Genomic DNA, 22,952 nt, shown 5'->3' on the forward strand with positions numbered 1-22,952 from the left:
TTTTTCCAATTGCTTTCAGAGACTAGACAAAAATAATTAGCATGAATATACATGATTTAGAAATTTATTATCATTTTTTCAGCATTATAGCACCAGTATATATTACAAAATATTATGCATTATTATGCATTTAAAAAAAATCTACGTCTAAGAATAGCTTGTGAACTTAAGCTGATGAAAATGTTACTTATTAATCAGACTTGTTTATTTCAAATACATGAATTACTTATAAAAGCATTTAAGGTCAATAAAAATACTGATGTTCCATACTTATCTATTGACACAAAGTAGCTCGGGTTTACTTAACAGTATAAATGTATTCCGCTAAGTGAAAACAAATATTAAATCATAGTAACGTATCTGTTTCACAGTTCTTCTATGAACAAAATAATGAAAAATCCTGAACACATAGATAGATATCCATAAAGTTTTCTTAAACAACTGACCAATAAATAATATGTCTGAACCGGTACTTTTAATATTAAACAGAACACACAATATCATTTAAAGGTTTTTTTTATAGGTTTTATTGTTTTATGTGTAGCTTCAAATAGTCAAATAACATTGTGACTTTAAGAAACAGGTTGAACTTACCAAGAACATTTTAATAAAGACACTCATCTATTAGAATATTTATTAGCTAGATTTATGTGAGTGTTTCATAGACTAGTGTGAATTGACATTCTGTTGTCTTTTTGGTTCATCTGCTGTTCAATTGTCTTTATTTTTTCTATATACTTTTTCTTTATATACTGGTACAATCTCGATCCTTGATTTTGTCATACTTCGTGATATGAGTAAGCCTACATGTATATGCTTATCTACATTTAACAAAATTATATCAGAAACAATGGTACCGCTTAAAAAAAACAACTTAGTAATAATGAATCCATATATATGTGCAGCTCCAAGATTTTTAGCTATATCCAATTAGTCCATCCCTATAATAGACAGAAAATCTTGATACGACCCTGACTAAAATTTAGAAACTAACGGGCATTTCATTTAAAAATACTTTAATATGTTTTTTTTTTTCATAAAGTTACAGTGCTATTATATATTGCCTAACCATATATTATTTATTTAACCAAAGTTTTGTTGAAGATTTAGTTATAGATATTAAACAGTACTCAAATCTCTTTCTAAACAGATACGTTACTATGATAAACAGATACGTTACCAGAAGTTATACAGTCCTCTACATTTTATTTTTAATACAAATTTTGCAAACCAAAAAGATATCAACATATATTTATTCCAGGAAATAAAACAGTAAATCTTTAGATGTTTCTTTCCTGTTTTTCAACATTTTATTGTCTAGAAAACTCAACTAATCCTTGAATTTAAAATTCCTGATTCACATTTTCAGTTTTCCAATAAAATCGAGATCAAAGCATCATTTATTGGCTACACGTACGTTATGCTGTGATTTTTTACATGAAACCATTTCAAAATTGAGCAAAATCGTCAATTAAGATTCAAACAATAAATATTGGTAACGTATCTGTTGGTAACGTATCTGTTGGTCAAAAAACTAAAATATATCAGATATACACATATGGTTGCCAAATATATTGAAATATCAAATTTTGTAAAGCATATATTTGAATAATGCATAAATGCGATCCTACTTTTAAGTGCTGGTAATAGTAAATGTTTCTCAGTGGGATATCATGGTAACGTATCTGTTTCACTTTAAAGTATAATCCAAATTGCCTCATCATTGCAAAGTCATTGTGGTTCTAGCATGTATATTGTCGTCAAAATTATTTTTGAATAATGAAATATGATAAAACTTGAGTTCAGTAGCAAACTATTAATATGTTACAAGTTCATATTACTCTTACTCAGGTTTACCTGAAGTGTGGTAACGTATCTGTTCAATATATGAGGGACATGCATTTCAGCTGGATACTTCTTTTCAAATTCACTGTAGAAAACAATAAAAATCGCTCACTTAGACATTTAAACTAAAACTTAATACTAAAGCAGTTTTTCTTCAACGCATGTTTCATGGGTTATTATGTAAAACCAACAGTAATATGGGACTCAAGCCTGGGGACATTACATAATGGGTTATACAGCACCTTTGCATGATGATATTTTCGTATAAATCCGACAGACTAGATAATTAATTTGAATGCTTTACATACATGACCATGTAATGAAGCAATGGAATGCCCAAAAAGTATTTTTAACTGCAGTGCAACAAAATATACTCGAGGGACAGAATATTTTCTAATTTGCACGTTTAGTGCAACGTAAAGTCGATCTTAATCTATATCCAGTATAGCTGACTGTAGAAAACAGTCAAAGTCCAAATATTCACCTAATAATATGTAGACATATGAAAGCCACCGCATGGTCTGTGTATGACACAGTGGTACCTAGAATTATAGCCTTGATGATTTTACATCAAACATTATTGAAGGTTCACAAGACTTGCATCGTTAGTGTCATTTAAATATAATTGTGACATGTTAATGTTGTTTTAAACTCTTATCAAATTGACAATCATGCAGCCGTTTCTTATGTTTTAGGACTGACAGTGTTTGTAAGAAATAAATGCTTAGTATATTTATCACATGCTAGTGCCGCTTTTACGACTCTGTAAAGCCGTGCATATATTTTGACATGACGTACGTCATTTGCGTTATATACCAACATAGCGTTAAGACGCGCTAAATGTTTTTTTTAATCGTTATACTATAGGCGGGACAATGAAAAATGGTTCTCTTTCATATCAAACGGTCTTTACTTTTGGTATGTGATAAATAGTGGATATTAAATGAGTGTAAGTTTAATACTGGATTTATTGAACGAGTTGAATAAAATAATATTATAGCCTATGCTCGCCGCCGCTTATTTTGTTCAGTTTTGGTGCAAGAATTTTTTTCGTAGGGTGATGAAAATTGCCATGCTCATATACCACTGAGCAAATAGCAATAGCTTTTTCATCGCAGACGTATTTCTTTGCTTTACTTACCTTTTCTAGATCACAATTAGTTTTCAGAATGACTATCTATCTATTTGTGTTTCCACGAATTATCAAGTCTATTGTTTGGCTGTTCATTCACTTCAGGCGCAACTCTAAATAGAAAAAAGTTTACATATTTCTTTGTGAATGGCCTATAATTGTCTTTTTTTCAAATAATATATAGGCTTATTATAATTTAACTTTTCCTTTCCATTTTTAACAATTGCCAAATTTTTACATCGGATTTTTTTTAAAATATGTATTCATTGGAAATTTAAGGAAGATCCCTGACCCATTAAACCATTTACAAGGAAAATGCCCCCATAGTTTAAGACATAAGAATAATGAAGAAACAAAGAACCAGCTAAAATGTGTCATGGACTGTACTGTGCATAAAATATTATTCCGTTTCCTGTTTCATTTAGCTTAACTGAAACCGGAAACGGATATCAGCCAACAAGGCGGAAGTGACCCACATCACATGATCGATCATCAGACAAATCAATCAAGATGGTAAATATACATTTTCGTCTATTTGTTAATTGTTTGCTGCTTCAAATTTTCTCTCTTTCTTAAGTTTAGTTTATTTTTATATATTATACATTTTAAGTGGCGATCTTGATGTTGTAGACAAAGATTTTAAGTAAAAATCTCGCCGGTTGTTGAAAAGATGTTCAATTTTGAGTGGGTGGGGTATATTATGTCTGTCATATGACACTGACAGATCCAAAATCCAGAAAGTAGAGTTCCATATTTGCATCACGCGTTAAAATGATCATGAGGACACTCATGTTTTATGAAGTTTACGTTGTCTCAATGCCTGTCAAGTCAGTTATGCTTTCACACTCTAATATTAGAAAATGACTTCCATTCCAAACTTCCACTAATGGAAGCCCTGCACTATACTTGTTACCTTTTGTCAGTTTCTTAGTTATTGAGAACAAACTGATCGTCCGACTAACCTTATTAAAACATAAGTTAAATGTTTCTATTACTTTGTTAATGATTGTTTTTGTCTGAAAAAGTTAAGTATAGAATCTGTCATTGCTACTCTTAATCAAATTCTGGCAATTTCGTGGATTAGATCCTGCTGTAACAGTATATTTCAGGAGTAAAATTTATATTGTTATAAAAAAGACAAATGAAAATAGATTGAACATAATAATACAGGGCTTTCTTTCCTTCTTAAGGCTTAGCAGGGGCCATTTAGGGCTGCTTCCCCAAAGAAAAATTAGTTAAATAATGCAGTTTTCCCCAAAAATTTAGTTACATCAAGTTTTTTCATCCCCTTTTGCAAATATACTGTGTAATTTTCCCCCAAAAATTAAGGGCAGCGCTGGTTCCCCAACATGTGAAAAAAGCCCTGTAATAATATACTCCTGATTGAGGTATTTGTCTATTAAAACCCTCATCATGGACAGTTTTCATATCTGTACCATTTTGTAGTCATTAAAATTTAGCTATTAAACATACATTTAAGGAAACTGGCTTAAATAAAGCAGAATTTGCTACCCTTTGATATTCATTAAAAAATTTGCTATATATATATTATAATTTTTGTTTAGAAAAATAACAGTAATAAATTTTCTAATTCAGGCTGGAGGTATGGACAGAACACGTGCGCTCCCTAAAATTAGGGACGCAGACAAGGAATCAATGTTTGGCTATGTGTACGCAGTATCTGGTCCTGGTTAGTATAATTATATGATTCTTCATTATCATTTAGATTTTTCTCTTCTATAGCTTGTTATCCCCCGCCGAAAAATTTCAGCGGAGGGTATAGAAATATTCTCCGTCCGACCTTCCGTCCGACATTTTTGTCCGGAGCATATCTCTAAAAGTATTTGAGTTATCAACTTGAAACTTCATAGGTGGATAGACCACATTGAGGAGGAGTGCAGTGCACAAGAATGATAACTCTACCTTGCATGATTTTTGAGTTATTGCCCTTTGTTATTTTTCAAAATTGATTTTTGTCCAGAGCATAACTCCAAAAGCCTATGAGATATTAACATGAAACTTCATAGGTGCATAGATCTCACTCAGGAGGTGTGCAGTGCACAAGAATGATAACACTACCTTTCATAATTTATGAGTTATTGCCCTTTGTTATTTTTCATACCTAATTTTTCACCTGAGTGGAGCATAACTCAAAAAGTGTTTGAGATATCAACATGAAATGTCATAGGTGGATAGATCTTATTGAGGAGGAATGTTGTGCGCAAGAATGATAACTCTTTCCTATACAATTTTTGAGTTATTGCCCTTTTTTTTCATGCTATTTTGTCCAGAGCTTATCTCAAAAAGTATTTGAGGTATCAACTTGAAACTTCAAAGGTGGATGGATCTCATTGAGGAGGAGTGCAGTGCACAAGAATGATAACTCTACCCTGCATTATTTTTGAGTTATTGCCCTTTGTTATTTTTCAAAATTAATTTTTGTCCAGAGCATAACTCAAAAAGCCTTTGAGATATCAAAATGAAACTTGATCTTGTGCATAGATCTCACTCAGGAGGTGTGCACTGCACAAGAATGATAACTCTACCTTTTATAATTTTTGAGTTATTGCCCTTTGTTCTTTTTCATACTTAATTTTTCAATTCAATTTTTTCTCAAAAAGTATTTGAGGTATCAACTTGAAATTTCATAGGTGGATATATTTTACTGAGGAGGGATGCAGCACACAAGAATGATAACCTACCCTGCATTATTTTTCAGTAATTGCCCTTTGTTATTTTCAGTCATCAGTATTCACATAGGTTTCAAATCTGTAATCACTATAGCCATCAGTTTTCATTACCAAAAGACCTCTTAAAATGGAATTATTCCGCTCTACTACATATACATTCTTCCAATGAGCAAACACATTCGGCGGGGGATGGCCATGTTGACATGGCTCTTGTTCAAATTACAGGAGTTATTTTTTTTATTTCGACAATGTTTTCTTGTCTTGTGAACTATTGCATTGATTCTTTATGTCCAAGGTCATTGCGACCTTTTATATGTTCTAGGTTTTGACCTTCATCTTAAAAGCATCATTGATTAAATGAATTTAGTCAGTACTTTGATTATTTTTTTTTACAGTGGTAACTGCACAGAATATGTCTGGATCTGCTATGTACGAATTGGTGCGTGTCGGACACACAGAACTGGTCGGGGAGATTATTAGGTTGGAAGGAGACATGGCAACCATTCAGGTCTACGAAGATACCTGTATCCTTTTATATACTTACCTTGTAGCTATGTACCTGGTGTTTTTTGTTACAATGTCTCAAATTTCCAATTTTTTATCAGGGTACATTTTTATGACAGAATGTAATCTCTCAAGGGATTACTTGCTATTTTGTTAGCTAAGGGGAAAAAAGACGCCTATTGTATGGCTGTAAAATTGCAAAATGGTCACCTGTATTTCAAATATTTTAATTTTTGTGTCTCACATGAACTGAATCATACATGTACTATCAAAATAAAAGTATTATACTGAGCACACTTTTCAATAATTGATAAATAAAGATTTTTATTCCTTGACTAAGAAACAGCTGGTGTTACTGTAGGTGATCCTGTACTAAGGACTGGCAAACCTCTCTCAGTTGAATTAGGACCTGGTATTATGGGCAGCATCTTTGATGGTAAGTTTAATGTGATACTGGAGCAACTTGATACCTGAGCCATCAGTTCTATTTATGAATACATTGCTGGGGTTCTGTAGTCAAACTTGTGAGATAAAGAATGGAAATTATCAGTGTGAAAAGTATTTTCAATATTTTTTTTTCAGAGATGTTCTTATCTGATATTGGCATCAGTGTCATTTTATTAATATTAATAACTGAAATATAACTGATTCAATATCTTTATAAGACAATTCAATGTAATTCTGTATATTCATAAACAAAAATTTGGTAATAAAAGTGCAATGTTATAGTAAGTATGCGGTATGACTAAATCAGCATGTTCAGATGTATATGTTATTTAATACTAGTACTTTCTAAAACTAAATATGAAATCAGCCTCTTATAGGTAAAATTAAAAATATAATTGTCTGACAGACATGTTTATGTGCCTTTAGTAATTTTTTATTAAAAGTCATTCAATTGAACTCATTTGTCAAACATTCCACATTCTACAAACATGTACTGGTAGTTACAATTCATGTAGGTTCAAATATGCGTTAAAACCAACCTATCAAGCAGACAAACAATGATGAACTAATGATATGTTTAAAGGTATTCAGAGACCACTAGAAGATATATGCTCCCTTACACAGAGTATATACATCCCTCGAGGGATTAACACACCATCTTTAGATAGATCTAAACAATGGGAGTTTGAATCATATGGATCAATTAGGGTATAAAAACTGTAGATCTTTTATAGATATATTTTGTGAGCAAACCCTATTGTGATTAATTTTGCATGCCAAGTTTACAGGGATCATGTGTCTTTGATAGGTGAGCAAAAAGGTAGCAATATAAGCTTGACCAATGAGAAAGAGAGACTTCTAGACAGTTTTAATGCCATGGGAAGAAGGAAATAAGCTCTTATTTCATTTTCTTCCAAAAAACTTTACAATAGTGTTAACTAACTCTAGAGGGAAACTTAGTCTTCTACTACCCTTACCTAATTTAGACACATGATGCCTAAGTATATTTAGTTCTGCAAGTTGTGTATAGGTTTGTTGTGTAGAACATGTTTCTGTTTCAGAAAGAAAAGTTAAAAATTGTTGTCAAACTGGTTTATGTTGTGTTTATCTATTACAATTACCCTTTTACAGGTTTGTCAAAAATTAAACACTTGTGAGGTTATATATTTCACCTGTTAATTTGTTATCTGTGTAGGTATTCAGCGTCCCTTGGAAGATATCAGCAACTTAACACAAAGTATTTACATCCCCAAAGGTATAAACACACCTGCCCTAGATAGAACTAAAAAATGGGAATTTGAGCCTTTTGGAAATATACGGGTAAGGAGTATTGAAATAGCTATGAATTTACCAACAAGATAGGAAATTTACCACTAATGTAGACAATTTACCACTAAGTTTGAAAACTTACACAAAGTCACCAACATAATGAAATTAACCGTCAAAATATAAATATTTGTTGGAGATATAAAATTACTCCTTACATATAAAATTTATTAACAACACATGACATTAAGTAATTTAAATGAATGTGATGAAAATTGAACAAATCTTTTCAATGAAATGTATTCTGTACAATGTATGTATATAAATGTGACCTTATTAATATGAAAAAGGCAAAGCCTCAAAGCGAGCTCGATGTACTTTTTACTTAAAATAGTATGAAATAATCGCTCATTTTTATTTCAAATGCAGTAACGAGTGCGTGTGACGTCACACGTACTGTGTTAAATATGGCTCCGCCCCTGTCGTGAAATGAATAACGAGTTTTAAAAACGTTGATAAAACTTTGTTTATTTTATTTCACTCTATAATTTTTCAAGCGAAATAAAGATTATTTAAAGTGAAATAAATGTAAAACTTAAAACGTTTGCGACATTAAAATAGCGTACTTGATTTGTTTGTTTTGCACGTGCTGTTTGGCGCTACTTGTGACGTCACGTAAACAGTACTTTAAACGTCTGTACAGCGTTAACGACTGAATAAAAGATATTGGTGTTCAGATTCATTTTCTTAGTTAGAACATTTTCTTTCATTCTAGATAGTTTTCACAACAAAATTCGACAAAAAATTGTTTATATTTATCAGATTTCAAACAAAAATGGCGCCTTCGATTTTCATTTTTTATACACAGCTTCCGTTATTCTGGTTCCCCGTCCAATTATGGTTCCCATAGACGTGCGCGGGTGACCAGTCTACACATCCGTTTTCAGTCAGAATTCCTCAGTTTTTATCGTTATCTTTAAATTCGAAAGGTTGCGATGTGTCCAATTCGGTACTTTGGACGAAAGTTTTCAAAACCATCACTTAGCAGGTACTCGCGTTACCGTAAAGCTCGCTTTGCGAGCAGGCCCTTCGGGCCAGCTCGTCGAGCTCGCTATTAGTTTCATTTTGCATGATTACTGTAGTTTTTATGTTGTAAATTTGTATTTAATGAAATATTGTAACTTTGATTGGAAAATATGTCTTATAGAAATTTTTTAAATCTTTATAAGAATTGAATATTGTTTTATAAATTTGAATGTTCATATTCAATGGTGTGATATTTGATGTTTATAATCTATGAAATACATTCTTGAAATATTGTGTCCATGATTTGTTATTGTGAATGACAATTTATTACCTTACGAATAAATTCATCTTGTAACATCACACAGGCTTCCATTATGGAACTTTTTAGAGTTTTTGAAAGACAGCATTTGCAAAACACACTACAGTTAAAATGGGAAAATTATAAAATGTTTTTAAAATGCTTTCTTAACACTATTGGCAATAATTGCTGTTTTAACTAAAACAGCAGTGTAGAGTCAGGACAACTGTGGGCATCAATGCAGTGTTACTAGCACATAAACTGTTTGTTGTTAAATTGTCATATTTTGAAACTGAAGTCCCTTTAGCCTAAGCCCTTTGGTCGCAGCATATTCTACCAATATGACCAGTGCAGATCATAATCAGCCAGCACATTCATGCTGTTTAATCATGGTCTGCACTGTTCACTATAAATTCACTAGAGATATTGAAATTAAACACAGAATAGATTTTTCCAAATTGAAAGATGGGCAAGTCCATTTCAAGTATTTAGATTTCTGAGAGGAGAACTACTATTGATTTATTCTATTATTGCATATTTAAAATAGGATAACCAAAATATTCCTCACAAAAATACAACAGTGTTAGGGTTAATATTTAAATGTGAAATTTTCCCGTCTTGTTTTGTAGGTTGGAAGTCATGTGACAGGTGGAGATATTTACGGAGTAGTGTACGAGAATATTCTAGTCAAACATAAACTGATGGTGCCACCAAAAGCTCGTGGAACTGTCACATATATAGCCGACCCTGGAACATATGATATCAATGTAAATATGCAGTTGTTATGTAATATATGTAGTATTTACTACAAGACCTAGATCAACTAAGGAGAGATGTAGTTTGGTGTTTAAAGGCCCAACTGGACTATAAAAGCCAGTAGATGGCGCTAGGGCAGGTTTCTTATTAATTTTATGCATGCTTCACTTCAGGGACCCTTTTTCAAAGATTTAAGATTAATTACCAAATGCATTAAAACAACACTTGGCATGTTTGTAGGCATAGATATTTTTGATAAAGATTGACCAAAATTATTCAAAATATAACTTTGTTAAGTGTATTTCTGGAAAAAAATACTGGCTGTCAAATTTGAAATTTGAATTTCCTGGGAGGAGCCATGTGATCATTACAGGTCATGGACCTTCAGAGGTAAACAGAAGCACGTGGCAGTGTTTATTTCAGGGAGAGAGATTTGTAGCAGACGATGTATATTTCAGGGAGGGAGATTTTCAGCAGACGACACATTTGAATGCTGAATACATGATAAGAAAAAAACAATAACTTTTACTGACATGCTTTATCAAATCCAACAAATTTACAATAATCCATCAATCAATGATTTTTTTTAAATTTCAAAGTACTGATTTAATTTGTATTTGAATGGTTTAAACTTCATGAAAACAGAAAAAGTAACTTCCAGGTAGACAATATTTTGTTGTTAATATCTTGTAGTCAAAAATTACATTTCACAAATGTTAATCAAACTAAATGTTGCATATGCATAAAAATTTTATACATTAACAGTTTAAAAATATTTTAAATTCCTGTCAAAAATATGTTTAGCAGATTGTTCCTAAAAGAAATGCCCCATGTAAGGTTTGGATATAATTGTATGACTTGATGAAGGACACATACAGCATTCCAGTGAAAAAAAGAAGAAAAACAACTGACTTCAAAAATAATATCTGGACAAGATGACTTGATAATGTCTTTAATATATAAAACATAAAACATCCATTAAACCTCTCCTGTGTAAAATCATTACAATCGGCTGTTTTTGTTTACATTCTCTCTGCAGGTTAACAATGCATGCTATTTATAGTTCAGGGTTTATAACAGACAGTTTTACATCACTGATTAGTCTTACCCACAAATACTCGCTGCCGCGGCAGCGAATGTTGCCCCTTTAAGGTGGCTGCCTTTTATCCAAGGTTTTGAGTTTGAGCCAGTCTGAGGTTTTAGCCATTTTTCCTGATATGACATCAGTACTGGTTAGTTCTAGCAATAGGAATTGAGTGTGGCTTCTTTAAAAGATAGAACAAGAAACATGGCAATGCCACGAAACCAGGTTTTCAATTATCTCCATTGTAGATAAATATGTTGTATTTGTAATACAAATGCAAGCAATAAACAATGTAACTATGTGCAATGTAAAACATGAATAATGTAGGAGGAATTGCCACAGAAGAAGTGTTCACTGTATATTCTGTATAAGGAAAAAATGTATTCTGTATAAGGAAAAAAAACAAAGGGCCATAATTAGGTCAAAAATTATCCAATCACAAAACCTCTACAATATGCGCCAGGGCACATGATGACAAAGCTTCTGTGAAAGTTTGAACAAAATCCGTTGAGAAATGTAGGACTAGTTCAGCACAGAAGAATTTGTTCACTATATATTGATAATTCTGTATAAGGAAAAAAAGCAAAGGGGCATAATTAGGTCAAATATTATCAAATCACAAAACCCTGACAACATGCGCCAGGGCACTTGATAACAAAGCTTCTGTGAAAGTTTAAACAAAATCTGTTGAGAAATGTAGGACTAGTTCAGCACAGAAGAATTTGTTCACTATATATTCTGTATAAGGAAAAAAACAAAGGGCCATAATTACATCAAATATTATCCAATCACAAAACCCCGACAATATGTGCCAGGGCACTTGATAACAAAGCTTCTGTGAAGGTTTGGTCAAAATCCGTTGAGAAATGTAGGAGGAGTTGCGCACAGAAGAAATTGTTCACTATATATTCTATATAAGAAAAAACAACAAAGGGCCATAATTAGGTCAAATATTATCCAATCGCAAAAGCCCAACAAATATGTGCCAGGGCACTTGATGACAAAGCTTCTGTGAAAGTTTGGTCAAAATCCGTTGAGAAATGATGGAGGAGTTGCGCACAGAAGAAATTGTTCACTATATATTCTATATAAGAAAAAAACAACAAAGGGCCATAATTAGGTCAAATATTATCCAATGGCAAAACCCCGACAATATGCACCAGGGCACTTGATGACAAAGCTTCTGTGAAAGTTTGGTCAAAATCCGTTGAGAAATGTAGGAGGAGTTGCGCACAGAAGAAATTGTTAACGCCCGCCCGCCCGTCCGCCCGCCCATCCGCCCGCCGACATACCTCAATCTAATAACCAGTTTTTTCCTTCGGAAAACCTGGTTAATGATTAATAAAGTAAATTACCTATTATTATATAAACAGAAATTGATTTCGAAAAGAGTTTTGAACAAAATAAATCTGGTATTAAATTTGAAGAAGGTTTATGTACTTTAGAAATGAAATTTGATAACATTTTCCATTTGTTAATAACCAGGGTATGATATCTTATATATTGTAAGGGGTAAAGCTGTCATAAGTTACCTCCAGATACCTCCAGATCTTTAAAGACCTGGTCAGCCTTATAAATGTTATCATTTTAATTTGACAAAAGCTGTTACAGTTTCAAAAAAGTTATTAATTGGCTATACAGCTGAGCTATATATTGCTTCTTTTGCTATAAGCACGGCTATAGTGATTTAGTATTTTGTATTGAAGTCAAAATACTACTTTGTTATGTTTTGCTACATTTATGACAAATGATTTCACATTCAGCACTCTTTTCTTAAGGTGATAAAAAAAAGATATTTTTTTGCTCCATTTTGATTAGACAGTCTTTCAATGTTTGTTAATTTTCAGGATGTGATTTTGGAGACTGAATTTGATGGTCAGAAGTCAAAGTTTTCTATGTTACAAGTATGGCCCGTACGTCAGATGAGACCAACAGCAGATAAATTAGCCGGGAACCATCCCCTCCTGACTGGACAGAGAGTACTGGATGCCCTCTTCCCGTAGGCTATTATACTTTCTTTGTATAAGAATATTTGAAGTTTTATTCACCTATACTGATTCATGAAAAATGTATTACATGGTATTTTGGAGAATTAGGAATATAGTATTTCATGCCTGAAACTATATGACTTAAACAATATGAAAAAAAATCCCTGAAAAAATTAGCTTGATCATACACTTCAGGGCTCATTCTGCCATTAGCCATTTTAGCAATGTACTTAACTTTATAACTTTGGCTACAGAAATTTTAATTTGGCTATACAATTCCTTGCTCATGTTATGCTATTTTGATATAGTTTTGTATGAAATCAGAAAATCATTCGAATTTGGCTAAAATGAATTTTCAACCAGGTTAAACCCTGGATTTGTTAGTTTACATGTTATCTACATTTTAAATGCTTGCTAAAAGGGGACAAGCTTTAAAGTGATTTTGACTTCATAAAATTTTACACTGAATCAGAATATGTCTGAGCTATATTCTTGACATTTGATTATTTATTTCATTTCTATTACAGATGTGTACAGGGAGGAACCACTGCTATCCCTGGTGCTTTTGGTTGTGGTAAAACTGTGATTTCACAGTCCCTGTCTAAATATTCCAACAGTGATGTCATTGTTTATGTCGGCTGTGGTGAGAGAGGAAATGAAATGTCCGAAGTGTTAAGAGATTTCCCAGAGGTTATTGTTTTTACATGTTAATTTTTTTTGCAGAATTATTATTTGAAGAATTAATTTTATGAAAAAAGAAATGTTCTGGCATAAGAAATAATTTCTCACAAGTGTAACTTTTTTTATAATAAAAAACTCCTGGGTTTTCATTTTGGGAGTCGTGGATCCATTTTTATCAATTCAATGGAAAAATTACGACGCTGATAATTTAGATATTTGTTTTGTGAATATATATATGAAGTGTTTGGTATGAAGATATTTGGTATCATTTATAATACAATGTGTAAAACCATGATCAGAAATCACTGAATATGTATTAAAGTTGATTTATGAAAATAATATAAAATAAATTTAAGCATACAGTTAATGTATTTTAATATACTATTATTTATGAAACAGTTGACGATGGAAGTTGAGGGTAAACCAGAAAGTATCATGAAGAGAACAGCTCTTGTAGCAAACACATCTAACATGCCTGTAGCTGCCAGAGAGGCTTCTATCTACACAGGTATGATAATTATTGTAACTTTGATAATTGTTGCCGGATGATAATTATTTTAACAATGATGGCCTGGCTCTATACTGGTGGCACGAGATTTATCAGTTTCGGTCCGAGCAGGCTAGAGGGTTAAGTCTATTTACTTATTGATTCAATGTGTCATAAATATCAGAATAAATGTTTAGATACGGTTTACATTATAACTGATTCATATTTCTAAAATAAAATTAAACTGTTTGAATTTGTCAAAAGAAAAAATTCTAAAGTGTATTACTTTTTCAAACAGTTGAGTATTCATGTCAATATTTGAAAAATAATGTTGTTTAAAAGACAATAAACTTTACAAATATGCTTAAATTGAACCACTGCTGTATCCATATATAATTGAAGAAGAAGTTTTGGTATTAGGGGATTCAATAAAGTATTGTTGTGTTTGTAATCTAACTTGATTTAGATGAAGTGAAGATAATTTGCTAATTTAAGTAACTCATTGCTATGTATTTTGTCATGAAAAACACCCTAACATTATTGCCAATTGAAAAATGCATTGAATTGTAATGAGAAGTAATTATTTAATTACAGGTATCACACTGTCTGAATATTTCCGTGACATGGGTTACAATGTGTCTATGATGGCTGACTCCACGTCAAGATGGGCCGAGGCCTTGAGAGAAATCTCCGGTCGTCTCGCTGAAATGCCTGCTGATTCTGGTTACCCAGCGTACCTTGGTGCTAGATTAGCTTCGTTCTACGAGAGAGCTGGACGTGTGAAGTGTCTCGGTAACCCAGCTCGTGAAGGGTCTGTCAGTATTGTAGGAGCGTAAGTATCATTATTCATGTAAAGACATGAAATTTTATTATTTGACGTCCATGAAAGTTTGTAGATAATGGTAAAATTTAGATTATTGTCATGAATGACATACAAAGTAGATGAATAATGAATTTATTTTATTCAATTGTTCCATTTGCAATGCAAAAGATATGTTTGCGTTTCCTATATATTATCGCATTGGTGAAATTCTGAGTAATTTTCTAGGCATAGGATACAAGTCACAGTTTTGCCCAATATATTTAAAGTATATTTCCAAAGTAGGAGCGAGGGCAATAGTTTGATTTATTCAAGTCTTAAAAGAGTTTTATTAAAAGATTTAAGTTGTATTTTGATTTTCTTGATTTTATATTTTAGTGTATCGCCCCCTGGTGGAGATTTCTCAGATCCTGTAACAGCCGCCACATTAGGTATTGTACAGGTGTTTTGGGGTCTTGACAAAAAATTGGCACAGAGGAAACATTTCCCTTCCATCAACTGGCTGATTAGTTACAGTAACTACATGAGAGCTCTCGATGAATTCTATGACAAAAACTTCAGTGAATTTGTACCACTTAGAACAAAGGTAATTTCATTTTAGGTTCTTGCAATCACTTTTGGTAGAAGTACAAAAATCCTTTATTAAGGTATATGCCCTTTTGTTATGAAGTGATGATATTGTTCTGTTGATTGATGAGATATTTTAACAAGAAATTTAATTTATTACATAAAATTGGCAAGAAACTCTGAATTTAATTTAGATTTGATTTCTGAAAATTTTAATGTACATTTATAAACTTTGAGACTTTGACAATAAGAAAGTTAACATAATAGAATTTATATTTCAGACTCGTGAGATCTTACAAGAAGAAGAAGATCTGTCAGAAATTGTACAACTTGTCGGCAAGGTAACTCTATACTTTATATACGACTAACTCATTTATTAAAATCTTAGGCAGATTTACTTTTATTTTTTCGGGATAATTGAAAACCATAGGTTATATTTGATTGTGTTTAGTTTGTTAGATCTATCCTCATCTATTTCTAGGACATATAGATACCTGTCATGTAGTGGAAAGTAATCAAAAGTATTCCATTACATGGCTATATCAGTGTTAGCGATACATAAATTGTATACATGTAATTGATAAATAAATGATCACATGTGACTGTAATGGATCACCATCCCTGCCATTGACTTTCAAAAGCTCGATAACTCATTGTTTACTGACATTTCATTTCAGTATTAATTAATAGCTCTATCTTTTTATCCTTGGCATGTGTTAAATGTATACACAGAAGCTATTTATTATAATTGAACACTTTTATTTTGTCTCTAATTTTAGGGTTCACTGGCTGAATCAGACAAGATTATTTTAGAAGTTGCCAAACTGATCAAAGATGATTTCTTACAACAGAATGGTTACACACCATATGACAGGTACAGTTAAATGAACAATAGAAGTTCAGTAATTAATTGTTAATAGTTTGGTGGCATACATGTAGAATATGTAAAGTACCAATTAGAATAGATGCTAGTCCTTGTCTATCTAAAATTATATATAGACAATAAAGTAAATTTTCTGTTGTTATTTGACATCGAAGAGACCTACTACTTATTATGTGAATGCTGTTATACGTTCTCTGCAGAATTTGTATAATGATCTAACTGTGCTTTGAATTTCACACCTATTAGAACTATACCTTTGCTCTGGCTTGTGTAAATGTTATCAGTTCCTTGAGAAAGAAAAGACAAGTAGTGCTGGTAAACTGGTTGACAACCTGCCTAGGAACGATGACTGAACTATGCTATGTTAAATTCAATGAGGCTTACTGCTGTGATCTGGAACTAAGACTACCAACCCCAACCAAAAGTGATTTTATCTGTGTATTTTGCAACACTTTAACAAAGTAAATTTGTGTTTACAGATTTTGTCCATTTTACAAGACTGTAGGCATGTTAAAGAACATGATATCATTTTATGACATGGCGAGACATGCAGTAGAAAGTACAGCGCAGAGTGAGAACAAAATTACCTGGGCAATTATTAGAGACCAAATGGGGGATATTCTATATAAACTTAGCAGTATGAAATTCAAGGTATGTGTAAAGTTTGTGCAAATTTACTTGTCATCTAAATTTAGGTCAGTTTTGATGAGAGCATGTTAATACTCGTTCATATGTAAATTCTTATTTCCTGGACTTGCAAATAGCATTGGTGTTAATGAAGAAAGATGATCTTGATAATAAAAGTTTCAAAACCAATGCTTAGTTTTCCTTCAGAGACTAATATTACTATTAGATATACTACTAGATATTCTGTGTAGATTTTATAGATTGATCAAATCAGTCTGTTCTTTAGTTGGTTTGATGCAGTGCCTGGCAATAATACATGTTCAGAATATTTTAAAGCTTCATGTAAAATAAAATATTTCTAATAGTGTAAGAGTAAAGATAGGAAAAAATGCATCAGTAGGCGTTAGTGAGTAATCGTTAAGTTTTTCAAGGAAATAGTTTGCTTGGTAAATGTTTTAGAATCCTCATATTGAATCCTTAATGAATGATAGGTTATTCAGTTGTGATGCTGAAAAAAAAAATTCAATTGTGCATGTCCAGTTTTTAAGCTTCATTTACTTTCTATTGTCGTATCATAAAAAGTTAGAAAAATGTATTAATTATTATTAATTTCATTTTGATTTATCAGGACCCAGTGAAAGACGGAGAAAAGAAAATACGACAAGAATTTGATGAACTTTATGAAGAGATGCAAACAGGGTTTAGAAATCTAGAAGACTAAACTCCTCGCACTTTTAGTACAGCAAAACACAATGAGTAGAAGTGTTCAAGTCATCTAATATAGGATCATTGTAACAATCTACCAATCAGTGATCTGTCCCGTTACCATGGTTATACAGTATATATACATGAGGATAATTGATAAAACACACGGACAGATATAGCAAGTGATAAAACTTATTAATTAAATAGTTATAATTCTGAAAACAGGTTATGTCTTCCTCAATTCATTAATACAGAATTATTTTGGAAAGAAATCATATTTAATATTTAGTAAATGAAAATCATAATGAATGAAGTTAATTTTAAGTATGATATATTAAGAATATAATATTATAAGATATGTTTTTTACGTTGCTGGTTAAGCAATGGACAAAATCTTCAGGTTAGCCATATTTAATGCATTGAAGATAGCATTGGCACTGATTTATATACCAAGGTTAATAATATTGTATTTAATTAATTTAAATGTTGATTTTATTTACTGAATATCAAATATTTTCGTTTGAAAACTTGCCTCAAATGTAGGAATAAGTTATATTTCAAAAATTAGTTACAGACCATTTTAAAACTGTCTCGTGTGTTTTTATAAAATAATAGCTTCACATTACTGTCAACCTATACAGCACCTTTGCTTATTGTTTTCAAGACAGAGCCACATAGCAGTAAAATAGACATTATTGTGTTGTATATTTTTCCTTTGAAATCCCTACATTTTTTACCCGAAATTTTCATTAAGGTTATAAAATTTAAATAAATATGTCATATGTAATTTATAAATTTTGTATTATTTTGTCTGCAAATGGCTCATGTAATACATATTTCCATGTTGCGTTTTTTCTATGATTACATCATTTTTGTAACAATGTAACCTGTTAACGTGGCTCGTCTCATACAATATCATATCATAACATGTACAAGGAGTCTGTACACATTCCTATGCTGCCGTATAAATGTGTATTTTTAACCAGTAGTGCTAGCTGAGTTGTTGTTATTATTGTTGTTAGATTATATAATTTATACCATTAAAGTTAACTTGTTGTTAACAAATTTTTAAAGGCACAAATTTGTCTTTTAAATAACAATGGTATGATACGGATTAACCAGAACTGTATTTGAGTAGATGCTAGATATTTAATGGAGGTTATGTCTTCAAACTTGACCTCTGTCTATAATTCAAGGTCATAATCATGATTATATTATTATGAAATTTAGATGTCTGTATGTTTTTAAAATTGCTGACTGATGTTTTTTCCTAATCATATAGATAGATCCTTATTCTGGCCTTTCACTTGAATAACAATAGATTTAACCACAAACATTAACATGTGTTCTTTTGTTATTATGTTAACAAATATGTTGTGGTGAAAATTTTATTGTAATCCACTAATCTGATAATTTGAATAATGAAGATCAGGGTCATGGGGGGATCTATTTATTTATTTATTTATTTTTTTTTTCTAAATATCGAATATCTTAAATTTAAAATCATTAAAATACTTAAGGTATAAAAGTGACAGTTTCAATATGGAGAAAGCCTTGGCTTTTACATTTATGTTTATATATTTTGTCATGGGATGATCCAAATACTTAAGGACAACATGGTATACTAGATTTTTGTAACAACAAAGAATCAATGTTGTGCGATCTTATGTCTGATTGTAGGTGATCTGAACACATGTTTCCATTCTAGTCATAAAACAGAACAATTGTCAGGTAGGGATATAGGAAATGATAGATTGATGTGCTGTTTTTATTGTTATTTTTATTAAAGAAAATGATGTAATTTGGTAAGATTCTACAGTAGCATGGCCATATAATATGTTTCACTTTGTTTCTGTGATATTTTTATATAACCCGTTGTCTATCTTAAGATACAGTTGGTCTCAAAGACTTTGTTAAACTATCTTACATTCAAAATGAAAACTTATCCCTTCTAAATTTTTGTAATGGACTCGCCCTGCTTTAAATTTGGGACAATCTAATTTTACTTTAAGGGGTGTCAGTATTATTATCATTGAACTTTTCAACAGTATAGTGACTGCTTCCACTGCTGGAATGTGGAGGTGGGTTAAAGAGTAACATACTAGTCTCTAAACTTGTGTTAAATCAATTATTCCAGAAATAGTCTCTAATCTTGTATTAGATATAATTTCTAAGCTTCTTAGATAGTCTCTGATCTCATGAAAGTGTGTTATGAGAGCCCAAGTTTATAGTTAATAACACAAAATATATAACTCTGCTACAGTATTAAATCTTCTGTAACAATACCTGCAACTGATTGTCCTAAAAATTAAAAATCAATACACAAAAGCCCAAAGAAAACAAAACAATAGATATATAAGTTATAGAAAGAAACCACTGTGTTAACAAACAACAAGGGACCACATTGCTCCATGACAGTTTTGAGATTCATTTAAAGTGATTTGCCAGGGTTATGTTAAGAATTTGAACATTTTCAAATTATGCTCATAAAGTACTTCTGTTCTGAGGAAACAATATATTTATTAATTATATTTCCGAAGTGTGATTTGTATAAAAGGTCATATGTTATTACGCAGGCATTTGAAACCAGTCTGAAATTTAACCACATCCATTGGTTAATTTCAAATTTTCAATTGATCAGATGCAGGAGTTTAAGACTGGTTTTATATGCCAAGTTGTTTTTGTTTTTTTTAAACTCTGGTCCCAACATTCTTTTTTGTTGCTGGTATGTTGATGAATGTAAACATGTTGATTTTGGTGTAATTAGGGAATTTTATATCACAGAAAACTCCAAATGCAATAAAATTATATGAAAGGGTACTTATGTGTTAAATGTTTTACTAGTATTTGTTAATGTATTTATTCTTGATTTAGTAGAATTAAAAATATTAGAATAATCAAAAGAATCTATTTCTTTTCAACATATTTTACATTTATTCAAGGTGAAATATTTAAATTTTCAAGTAGTTTACTATGTTGTGAAAGTTATTTTATATGTAATGAGGGCATGGCGCTTAATGGTCATAACTCTGTTATTATTTCATACAAGTTACAAGCATTTTGCTCCAAGCCCTCGATATGAAGATATCTGGTTGAAAGCTGACAATGTTTAGTTCAGAATATATCATATATGTGTGTCATTAGCCAGTTTATGCAATGTGTAAGTAATTATGTTATTCATAAAATACATGTGTATTTGAAATCCAGATGTGTAAAGATCTTAGAACATATGAAGGTGTTAACATACAAGTACATGATAGTCATATATGTCTTCCTATCATACACAGATAGGATTGTTTCATGTTGATTATAACAATTTTAAAAACTGCCAAGAGCAGTGAAAACATCTTTGTTTTATTAAAAACAATAAAATAGGATATTTTTTAAGCAAAGGGAGACAACCAGTATTTGTAAATTATTAATGTCAAAAAGATTTGTATCCATAAAAACATATAAGATGTTATCACTGCTCTTGGATGTTTCTATAGTTTACATGATTAATGGATGTCAGACTGATGGCACATTCCAATTTGTTTTTGTATTTAAATCTGTACAGATGTATATAAATATGAATTGTGTCTATGTACAGAGTAATATAATATACAAGATTAAAAAAAAAGTGTCAAAAATGTATTCCTTCCTTATTTGTATTATGTCCCCCTATGAATGTATAAGATTTGTTTGGTTTTTATTCCAATTTTTAACATAATATTGGTTATATCTCTGCAGTCAAGTCTATTTAACCAGTTTTCCTGGATAACTTCACTGTATGAACCAAATTTCTCTACAAATGACTGGTTACGAAGTCCACATGATTTCTAAATCAGCAGAGAAAGACTAATGACCATTAGGTTTGATATCCCAGATCAATGGCCATGGCTAAATTTTAACTTGTTTAAGAATTGAACCAGTGAACCCTGACACATTTGCTGCCCATCCTTTTTAGCTTGGCAAAGTAACAAAGAAAGGTATAAGATAATTTAATGTTTGTTTCCCAGTGCTACTGATTTGATTAGTTGTTCTATAAATTTGTTGATTGTTGATTCCATGCTTCAAAGGACCTTTTCATGTATAGTCAAATTTCCTTGAAAAGTGACAAAGTCTAGGAGCTACTCAATGGTGTTAAGACGGTTTGTGACTGGTCAAAGTAACTGTTTAAAATGGTCTTTTTTTTTGCTTAATAACAGCATTTATTATACCCCCGAAACAAAGTTTGGGGTGGGGTATATAGGAGTCACCCGGTGGTCGGTGGGTCGGTCAGTCCAGTGGTTTTGTTGCATTTTCCTTGTCCAGAGCATAACTTGAAGACTAATGGTTGGAATTCAATATAACTCCATACAATTGTAAAGCACATTGAGAGGAAGTGCAGTGCACAAGAACCATAACTCCATCTTGACTAATTACAGAGTAATTGCCCTTTGTTACTTTTCCTTGTCCGGAGCATAACTTGAAAATTACTGGCTGGAATTCAAAACAACTTCATACAATTGTCAAGCACAAAAAGGGGAAGTGCAGTGCACAAGAACCATAACTCTATCTAAAGTAATTACAGAGTTATTGACCTTTGTTACTTTTTCATTGCTTTCTTTTGTCCGGACCATAACTTGAGGACTTATGTTTGGAATTCAATATAACTTCATACAATGGTCAAGCACATTGAGAGGAAGTGCAGTGCACAAGAACCATAACTCCATCTTGACTAATTACAGAGTTTCTGCTCTTTGTTACTTTTCCTTGTCCGAAACTACTGGTTGGAATTCAATACAACTTCATACAGTTGACAAGCACATTAAGAGGAATTGCAATGCACAAGAACCATAACCCCATTTTGACAAATTACAGAGTTATAGCCCTTTGATACTTTTCCTTGTCTGGAGCATAGCTTAAAACATTCTGGTTGGAATTCAAAACAACTTCATACAATGATCAAGCACAATAAGAGAAAGTGCAGTGTACAAGAACTATAACTCTGTCCAGAGTAATTAAAGAGTAATTGCCATTTGTTACTTTTCCATTGCTTTTTTCTTGTCCAGAGCATAACTTGAAAACTACATGTTGGAATTCAATACTATTTCATACAATGGTCAAGTATATTGAGAGGAAGTGCAATGCAAAGAAACCATAACTCTTTCTTGACTCATTTAAA

The 22,952-nt window shown here is 31.7% G+C and overlaps 1 protein-coding gene across 1 annotated transcript; it reads left to right on the top strand.

Moving 5' to 3' along the window:
• Positions 1–3,357: 3,357 nt before the first annotated feature.
• Positions 3,358–21,439, top strand: LOC132730485 (V-type proton ATPase catalytic subunit A). Its single transcript, XM_060716425.1, has 15 exons — positions 3,358–3,490; positions 4,574–4,667; positions 6,063–6,191; positions 6,518–6,607; positions 7,814–7,938; positions 9,838–9,975; positions 12,896–13,047; positions 13,564–13,726; positions 14,117–14,225; positions 14,799–15,036; positions 15,403–15,610; positions 15,873–15,932; positions 16,371–16,465; positions 16,954–17,125; positions 17,730–21,439. Exons 1-15 carry the CDS (start codon positions 3,488–3,490, stop codon positions 17,820–17,822), a joined length of 1,869 nt encoding a protein of 622 aa, XP_060572408.1. The 5' UTR covers positions 3,358–3,487; the 3' UTR covers positions 17,823–21,439.
• The last annotated feature ends 1,513 nt before the right edge of the window (positions 21,440–22,952 follow it).

The sequence above is a fragment of the Ruditapes philippinarum genome, unplaced genomic scaffold, assembly GCF_026571515.1.
Source record: "Ruditapes philippinarum isolate M1 unplaced genomic scaffold, ASM2657151v2 ctg2398_1_1_1_1, whole genome shotgun sequence".
NCBI classification, from domain to species: Eukaryota; Metazoa; Mollusca; class Bivalvia; order Venerida; family Veneridae; genus Ruditapes; species Ruditapes philippinarum.

Bases quoted from the DNA above. Each gene is read 5' to 3' on its own strand.
- LOC132730485 (XM_060716425.1), top strand. The intron at 6,192-6,517 runs GTATCCTTTTAT...ACTAAGAAACAG, and splicing joins TCAGGTCTACGAAGATACCT to CTGGTGTTACTGTAGGTGAT. The intron at 13,048-13,563 runs GTAGGCTATTAT...TTTCTATTACAG, and splicing joins GTACTGGATGCCCTCTTCCC to ATGTGTACAGGGAGGAACCA.